Raw genomic sequence first — 9,481 nt, 5'->3', positions numbered from 1 at the left:
CGTTGGGTGAGAGTTAGACAGAGCCAGTCCCACATTCGATCTGGAGAGTGATCGCTTTCCAATCGCTGCTGTTTCTGCCTGGGGATTTCCCATTCCATTTCATCACAGCCAGCAGTGACTGTGCTGCTGCTGCTGGTTATAAAGAGGTTTTAGTGAGGAGCAGCAGCAGTTATAGAGCAGGCAGCTCCCTCCCTGAGAGAGAGAGAGAGAGAGAGACAGAGACAGAGACCCTCAGACATAGCCTGAGTGGACCCGAGAGAGACTGAGCCCAGCGAGTTCCCTCTGCCCCCTGACAGCATGGACACTGAGGCCAAGTTCTTGGAGCTGGAGAATGGGGGGCTGCTGCCCATCAGGGAGTCAGGCTCCAACACAAGCTGTTTCTGGCGGGCTCTGTGTACACTCGCTGTCCTCGGCTTGTTGCTGCTATCGACCTTTCTCTTCCTGCTTCAGTTTGGAGTGCTCTCTCCAAACCAGGTGAGGATCTGCCTTGGGGAGGGTGTTCTTGGAGACTAGCGCTCGCCTTCCACTTGCCGCTTGCATTGCCCCGGGGACAGGGACTTGTTTGGAAGCGGGCACTTCAAGCTGTTGAAGGGATTTCACTCTCAGTTCGTGCTGCAACTCTGCAGCGAAACAGCAAACTGACCCCCAGCGCTTCAGCCAGGCCGGCCCTTTAACTGCAGTCTCTCCAACAGCGAGAGCGATTTTCCCCCAGGACCCTGCTCAGTGCCCAGCCTGAGCTGAGGGAACTGTTGGAACTGCTCCCTGTTCCATGGGAGCCGCCGGATAAAGGCGGCTCTCTCAGTCTGTGCTGCCGGCGCTACTAAAGGACAAGCAGAGCCTGGCAGCTGTCCCTCTGAGAGTGACGGGGGTGGGCTGGGGGAGGGTCACTCAGCCAGTCTGTATGGGGTCAGCGTGTGTCTGTACACAGTGGGGATGGGGAATAGGCTGGCTGGGTCACTCCGGCTCTCCAGGGTAGCCTGTCTGTCCTGGACAGTGTCCAACACAGGGACTCCAACCGAGTCAGTGTCTCCAATCGCCTGGATCACATTGTGTTTCTGTCCAACACCGGGTGGTCCCTAAAGCCCACCCAGCCGCAGCCCTGGGTTGGGCACCAACTCCTGTTCGGTGGAGCGGAATCTCGAGTCAATTTCACATCTTAACCCTTGTTCTTGTTGAATTCCTTCAGGGTTCGAGATCAAAGCTGGAAGTCTCCCATCCCTCACTGACAACAGCGGCTCAGACCAGCGGTAAGTGCTGTCAGGATCAGTGCTGTTTCTCGGACCCATCTCTCCCTCACCCTCTGGGACATTCCTCATTAATATTTTCATCAATATCTTTCCTAACATTGCTGCACCATTCTCCCTTTATCATTGTTGTCCTTGAGCGATTTGTCTGTTTTCCTGACTCCCTCTCAGTCTTTCCCACAAACTCTCTCAGATTGCAGCAATACTGGATTCGAGATGTTCTCTCGGAGTCTCCTCCCACACATGCTGCCAGACCTGCTGAGTTTCTCCAGCCTTTTCCATTTGGCTCTCATACACTCTTTCCTCTCATGAGCCCACCTGTCTATCTGTCCCTCCTTCACCTCCCCCCCTCCCCTCCCTCTCTCTGTGTCTGTCAGTCTGTGCTCTGTGGGTGATCCAGCAGGGTCTGAGTTTTTGTCTTTTCCATTTCCAGGTTTGCCCCTTCTCATGAAGCAGGTGGGGAGTGACCCCCGGCCGAGAATCGCAGCTCACCTGACAGGTACACAACTGTTCTCAATGTGACAGCATCCTCGAGAGAATAGGCCCCAGCAGCTGGGAGGGTGCAGGGGTGGGTTGGGAAGGTGCTAACTCTCTTTATCAATAATGCAATGTGGAGAGAGCATTGGAGGAGGAGAGTGGGAGATAACAGGGTCCTGGGCAAAGAGAAGGGGTTGTGGTGTGAATTGGTTCATCTGAACACAGAGACAGCAGCACAGGCATCAGAGATGAAATCCTACTGTGACCGGCCTCTCCATGGATCAGGGTGACAAGGGAGCTCAGTTTCCAATTAAGATGCAGACCGTCCAGTTTCTTTCCCATGGTAAATCGTGGGATCTTACTGTGCACAAAGTGATGGCTCCATTTCCTGAAATAATACAATTGCTCCTTCAGTAACACCTCCTTGGTTGTGAAGTGCTTTACCGTATCCACGATATCCTGGTGCTACGTCAATGCGGGCTAGTTATTTCTCTTTGTTTGATCCTCATGGTGTCTTCCCTCTCTCTCTCCCACCCCTGCCCCCTCAGCTTCCCCAACCAGCAAAGGAGGGACCGTGATTTGGCAAAATGAGAGTGATTCCACCTTCACCGAGGGCCTGGAGTTCAGGGACAACCATCTCATCATCAAGAGGCCTGGACAGTACTTTGTCTACACCCAGGTGGTCTTCCACAGCATGGAGTGTCAGCCCCAGGCTGTCTACCTGAGCCACGAACTCACCAAGCTGTCGCCAAGTTATCCCGAGGAAGCCATTCTACTGAAAGCCACCAAATCCGCCTGCCACTCTCACCAACGCAAGGAGCCCTGGTACAAAACCTCCTACCAGGGAGCCATCTTTGAGTTCCTGGAGGGAGATCAGATCTTCTCCAGGGTTAACGAGGAGACAACGGGATATGTAGACACAGCCGAAGGGAAGACTTTCTTTGGAATATTTGCTGTATAATTTTCCTGGAACATGCACATTGATTATCAATGACTGATCAAGAATTTCAAATTGAAATTCATCGCAAACTGACAAAGACACATTGTCTTCTTATTGTTAATTGTGCACAAACTAGATTAATTTCTGTTGTATTTGATTTCAAGAGTTTGCAACAACAGAATGTGTCAGATGTGTGTGGCTTTGAGGATTGGTGGTGCAGTGAAGTATCAGAGTAAATTTTCAGTGATGCAATTTCAGCTTTGTACAAAGCACAGAATGGTATTGGTCAGGGAATCTGTGCTTGTCTCCAGCTAACATCTAGGTTTGATGGATTTACTGGCCTCCACCTGTCACTATAATGTCCCTGCTTCTAACATCCCTTTAACACTGGGCCCAGGTGGAGGTGCTTCACTGCTGTGTAACATTGATCCTGTTGGGTGAGTGAATTCGATTGGAACAATGTGAAGAGAGTTGTTCAGAAATTGCATTCCAAATCTGCTGTTTCTGATTGATATGAACACAAAGCCTCACAGATCGTATAATTTATTTCCTATTTAAATTGTGTTTTCTGTTGCTCACTTTATTTGAATTTGTCCTCCTCAGGTAGAAATTTGTTTGTCTATCCCTGGAGTGAAAATGAAATCCAGGATCCTGGGTCTGATATTCAGACTGATTATTCCCTGAGACCATGTACTGGTCCTTGTAGAGTATGGTCTATTCCTCATTATTGATTTACATTCCAAAGGATCACTGCTATCTTTGTGAAAAATGAAGCAAGTTGATTGAGTTCGCTGTTGGGTGAGGAATGCCAAAGCACGTTCTCAGCTGGGCATTGGCTTTCTACCTCGACAATGTGATTGGTCAATTCTTCACAGAATCTTCCCTCCCTTGAGTCCATATGGTCAGCACTGCAATTCAAATGGTGACAGAACATTCAGCAAACACCAAGATGTTGGCTCACTAAATGTTGGCCTGTTCCTGATCTGATGGGACGATATTGTGCTCCTACAGCTTCGTCCTAGTCAATGTTGGAGGGGATTGTTTGCTGCTCTGATCCAAGGGGAATGATTGAGATTGTTCCTTCATGGCAATGTTACCTTCCCTTTGTACCTTGTACTCTCCATTGGTCACCCTTCAGACTGGGTAATGCACAGTAAGATCCCAGTAATAAATCTGATTGTCGCTGCATGCCGAGAGATTCTCTGTCTCGAATGAGGGACCACTGAAATTTAATTGCAGCTCATAGACCAACCTGAGTGTTTGTGTAAAACTGTAACATCTGTTCTATAGGTGTCCTTTAGTGACAATGATATTGTCAATGTTAAGATATTTCAGATTGATATAAGTTATTATTTAATTCTATTTATCAATGGTTGTATTTATATTATTTATATTAATATTTATGTCTGCAAACATAAAGAGAAATTAATAAAATTATTTGAAGAGTGTCTAATGTTTCCTTCTGGCTGTTGTACATTGGTTTGGGTTTGGAGATGTTCCTGGACAGTGTTTAAATGAGAGGGTCCACTTTCTACTCTGTTCCAACTGACTGTTTGATTGATTATCACACTGGGAATTTGGGATAGACAGTTTAGAGCTGGGCAACTTTATGGGATTGGGAGATTGTAAATCTGAGATAACAAAACCAGATCTTGGTAATCTTGTCGGGAGAGGAGATTGGGAATCTTAGAGAGGGAATCCAGAGTTTGAAAGAAGAAATTATAAAGAGAAAGTCATGTGACCTACCCATAAGCCTCCTGTCTCTTTCAATGAGATGTGGATGACAAATTGAAAATACCTGAACAAATACACTGGCTCATGTTTCTCCCACTTTCTGCACATAGGCATTTCTCCCCATCTCTGTCTGAAATGGCCATCCCCCTAATTCTGGGACTGTAGTTACACATCCTGTCCAACCTGGGTGGAACCACCTGCCTCTCAGCATCTCTCCTGATGAGCCATTAGAATTGGGTCTGTTTCAAAGAGATCACATTGTACACAGTTCAACTCCAATGTGCATCTCTCCAGTCTCCCACACATCACTGCAGGAACCAGAAGATTAAAGCAAGTGTGTGAGGATGGGATTTCAGACAGAGTGCAGTCGGTGCCTGACATGCCCTGCCAGGGGAGGTGACAGAAGCAGATACGAAAGCAACAGTTTAGAGATATTTGAGCAGACACAAGAAACAGGCAGAAACTGAGGGATATAGGATTAGTTTATATGAGCATCATAACTGGCACAGAGATATTGAGCTGAAGAATGTGTTTCTGCTCTGTAATACTCTATGTCCCATGTTTGAAAAATGCCCAAATTGCTCGAAACAGTGACAGGAAGGTAACGTCTAAGTGTGGAAGGAAGAAGCAATACTTCCCTATCAGATCGGTTCTCGACAAAACGCTGAGAAATATTCAGTTTGCAATCCAGTGTCACTAAACCATATCCACTGTATAACCAACAGGCTGGCAGTGTGGTTTTTTAGAAGATGATAAATTAGTGAATTTGTTGTAAAAGTACTCAGGCCAAGTGTAAGAACTGTTTAAAAGTTAAAAGTATGTGGTGTATTTCAGAAAGCAAAACACTTACTGCAAATCTCTGAGACACAACCACAGACATCCAGCGCTCAATGTCAGAACGGCTCACATGTTCACAAGAGAATAGACGTTTTTCAAAGGGAAACATTTAAACGTCCGACAGCACAGCCAATACTTAAATGCTTTCTATGTCTTGAAGGAGATGCAGTAAATCTGCAGCTCATGGATTAACTCTTGTTTGGGAGTTAACCCTTTATTTACCTTTGTTCTTTTCCAGGGAAGTGTTAAAACACTTTATATGCAACATAGAACATAGAACATAGAACATAGAACATAGAACATAGAACATAGAACAATACAGCACAGAACAGGCCCTTCGGCCCACGATGTTGTGCCGAACTTCTAACCTAGATTAAGCACCCATCCATGTACCTATCCAAATGCCGCTTAAAGGTCGCCAATGATTCTGACTCTGCCACTCCCATGGGCAGCGCATTCCATGTCCCCACCACTCTCTGGGTAAAGAACCCACCCCTGACATCTCCCCTATACCTTCCACCCTTCACCTTAAATTTATGTCCCCTTGTAACACTCTGTTGTACCCGGGGAAAAAGTTTCTGACTGTCTACTCTATCTATTCCTCTGATCATCTTATAAACCTCTATCAAGTCACCCCTCATCCTTCGCCGTTCCAAGGAGAAAAGGCCGAGAACTCTCAACCTATCCTCGTACGACCTGCTCTCCATTCCAGGCAACATCCTGGTAAATCTTCTCTGCACCCTCTCCAAAGCTTCCACATCTTTCCTAAAGTGAGGCGACCAGAACTGCACACAGTACTCCAACTGTGGCCTAACCAAAGTCCTGTGCAGCTGTAACATCACTTCACGACTCTTGAATTCAATCCCTCTGCTAATGAACGATAATACTCCATACGCCTTCTTACAAACTCTATCCACCTGAGTGGCAACCTTCAAAGATCTATGTACATAGACCCCAAGATCCCTCTGTTCCTCCACCTTACTAAGAACCCTACCATTAACCCTGTATTCCGCATTCTTATTTGTTCTTCCAAAATGGACAACCTCACACTTGGTAGGGTTGAACTCCATCTGCCACTCCTCAGCCCAGCTCTGCATCATATCTAAGTCCCTCTGCAGCTGATAACAGCCCTCCTCACTGTCCACAACTCCACCTATCATCGTATCATTTGCAAATTTACTGACCCACCCTTCGACTCCCTCATCTAAGTCATTAATAAAAATTACATACAGCAGAGGACCCAGAACTGAACCCTGCGGAACTCCACTTGTAACTGAGCTCCAGGCTGAATATTTACCATCTACCACCACTCTCTGCCTTCGACCGGTTAGCCAGTTTTCTATCCAATTGGCCAAATTTCCCTCTATCCCATGCCTCCTGACTTTCCGCATAAGCCTACCATGGGGAACCTTATCAAATGCCTTACTAAAATCCATGTACACTACATCCACTGCTCTACCCTCATCCACATGCTTGGTCACCTCCTCAAAGAATTCAATAAGACTTGTAAGGCAAGACCTACCCTTCACAAATCCGTGCTGGCTGTCCCTAATCAAGCAGTGTCTTTCCAGATACTCGTAAATCCTATCCCTCAGCACCCTTTCCATTACTTTGCCTACCACAGAAGTAAGACTAACTGGCCTGTAATTCCTGGGGTTATCCCTATTCCCTTTTTTGAACAGGGGCACAACATTCGCTACTCTCCAGTCCCCTGGTACCACCCCCGTTGCCAGTGAAGACGAGAAGATAATTGCCAAAGGTTCTGCAATTTCCTCTGTTGCTTCCCACATAATCCTAGGATATATCCCGTCAGGCCCGGGGGACTTGTCTATCCTCAAGTTGTTCAAAATGTCCAACACATCTTCCTTCCTAACAGGTATCTCTTCTGGCTTATCAGTCCGTTTCACACTCTCCTCTTCAACAATACGGTCCCTCTCGTTCGTAAATACTGAAGAGAAGTACTTGTTCAAGACCTCTCCTATCTCTTCTCACTCAATACACAGTCTCCCACTACTGTCCTTGATCGGACCTACCCTCGTTCTCGTCATTCTCAGGTTTCTCACATACGCATTAAATGCCTTGGGGTTATCCTTGATCCTGTCCGCCAAGGATTTTTCATGCCCTCTCTTAGCTCTCCTAATCCCTTTCTTCAGGTCCCTTCTGGCTATCCTGTATCCCTCCACTGCTCTGTCTGAACCCTGTTTCCTCAACCTTATGTAAGCCTCCTTCTTCCTCATGTCATGCTCTCATCAAACTCGGCTGAAGCAGACATGAATTGAGTGGACCCTATGCAATGTGAAATATTTACACGTGATATTTAAAACAGGGGACCATGCCCACCATCTTTGTGCTCCCAGGAAATCAAACGTTACTGTCCATGGACTCAGCCTGTGAGAATCTGACCGTCAGGCACAGCTTGTTTTCCTGACTGTTTCCATCGGTTCCCAGCCATCCCTGTAGATACACCATTCTCAGCTGAGCACAGCTCACACCAATAACACGCTTACCCCATTGTTTGGCCAAACACTTGCAGAAATTCAAGTTTCGCTACGAGCCAACAGGAATTGCCACCACGCTTGTTCAGGTTGAACCTGCTTTCACTGAGAGTGAGCGGCGAGTCCTGCTTTGGATCCAGACAAAGGCCCATTCGTGAATGGGAGGAGAAGGAGTTTATCAAGATGGAACCCAACACCTACTTCCCTGAGAATTGGAAAGCCCTACATCCCAACCCTGGTCAGATTGACCTTGATGAGTATGTATTTCCATTCACTGAACACCCCTTCCTGTATAACAGTATTCTGCAAGTGCCTTTCTAGAAATGGGGAAGTAAGTCACAAGCCGAGCCATCTTGGACAGGAATAATTTCTCATAATGGAGCAGTGTTACTCTGAGTTAGCCTGACACATTCTCAGATTGCATCTGTCTGAGGCAGAGTGGGTGATAGTTTCTCATTCACACACTATTCCCCATGACAGAACATGTTGATTTTGCCCCAGCCCTATATGCCTGAGCCCTTTATCATGCACTGCGATCAGTCTCAATCACATTGATGTGACACCAGTTGTGGATATAGCCCAGACCCTCCCACAAACCACCCATCCATCCATTGACTCCATCTACACTTCTCATCTCTGTGAAAAGGCAGCCGGTATCAAAGAGCCCTCCCATCCCAGTTATCATCACTCCCAACTTCTTCAGTCACGCCGCAGATTCAAAGGTGAAAGGTTAGTGCCAAAAGGGTCAAGGACAGCTTCTTTCCTGCTGTGAATAGACTGCTGATTGGACCTCTCATATGTACATTAGTTCGCTCAATGAGCTGGAAGGTTTGTTTTCAGATGTTTCATCACTAAGACTAGGCAACATCATCAGTGAGAGTATTCACACTTTTCATTGCACTCAGGTACATCTGACAAGAATTAATCAAATTAACCCAAATCAGCATTCTGTCTAATCCAGGTACAGTGCGCCAGGGACCTCCCCTTTACCCACTGCCCAATGTACTCCTTCCACTAATTCAGAGACACTGACTAAACTTTCTTTCCCTTTCACAAACCCCTTGCTGGCTCTTCCTCACTATCTGGAGTATTTCAGATACACAGTAGAACCACTTGAGTCATTGATTCCATCAGTGTCCCAATGACAGATGTCAGACTAACTCTCCAATATGTTCCCTTCTGGAATACAGGCAGGGCATATGCTGCTTTGCAGTCTGATGGAACACTTCCAGAATCTGGGGAATCCTGGAAAATTCACACCAACAAATCTCCTGCTGTATTAGTGCTGCTGTGAGGACCTTGTTGTGAAGTCCATTAGGAACTAGGAGTGTCCCTCCCACAGCTCTCTCACTGTGTTCAGTATCAGTTCCCTCCTGATGATAATCTCCCCAGGTTCCTCCACCCATTGCCCACCCTGATGTCCATCTCCCAGTGGAAGGTGTTTGTTTCCTCCACAGTAAAGATGGAAGGTGAATGAGCTGCTGTGTTATTGTTCCATGTTCCTTATTCTGTGTGTTGAATTCCCCATTCTCACTCTCTGGGGGATCCACACTGATGGCCCTCGCTCTGCTGCTGTTTCATGACCCGGAGAACTTTCCTCGGTTTGATCAGAGACTCTCATTTTGTCCACCTGAGAGATCTGTTCGATTTTCACTTTGCTGCTGCTTTCGGGTTTTGTCCCACCATCTGACCAGTCAGACATCTTTCTGCATGGTATGTTTCTGTTCAGCTTGATCGTTCTCTCATTTAATTCG

General features: G+C 46.7%; 1 protein-coding gene across 1 annotated transcript; it reads left to right on the top strand.

Annotated features, from left to right (window-relative positions):
• On the top strand, positions 1–3,974 carry LOC140455232 (tumor necrosis factor-like). The gene is made up of 4 exons (XM_072549957.1): positions 1–474; positions 1,187–1,247; positions 1,678–1,743; positions 2,270–3,974. Exons 1-4 carry the CDS (start codon positions 298–300, stop codon positions 2,680–2,682), a joined length of 717 nt encoding a protein of 238 aa, XP_072406058.1. The 5' UTR covers positions 1–297; the 3' UTR covers positions 2,683–3,974.
• The last annotated feature ends 5,507 nt before the right edge of the window (positions 3,975–9,481 follow it).

This window comes from Chiloscyllium punctatum, chromosome 30 (assembly GCF_047496795.1).
Source record: "Chiloscyllium punctatum isolate Juve2018m chromosome 30, sChiPun1.3, whole genome shotgun sequence".
Taxonomy (NCBI): domain Eukaryota; kingdom Metazoa; phylum Chordata; class Chondrichthyes; order Orectolobiformes; family Hemiscylliidae; genus Chiloscyllium; species Chiloscyllium punctatum.
Note: the sequence above shows the minus strand (reverse complement) of the source record. Positions and strands in the feature narration are given on the sequence as shown.

What these genes read in the sequence shown, in the direction of transcription:
- LOC140455232 (XM_072549957.1), top strand. Translation starts at nt 298, where the DNA reads ATGGACACTGAGGCCAAGTTCTTGGAGCTGGAGAATGGGGGGCTGCTG. An exon ending in GAGTGCTCTCTCCAAACCAG is followed by an intron (nt 475 to 1,186) that starts GTGAGGATCTGC and finishes GAATTCCTTCAG; the next exon opens with GGTTCGAGATCAAAGCTGGA. An exon ending in AATCGCAGCTCACCTGACAG is followed by an intron (nt 1,744 to 2,269) that starts GTACACAACTGT and finishes CTGCCCCCTCAG; the next exon opens with CTTCCCCAACCAGCAAAGGA.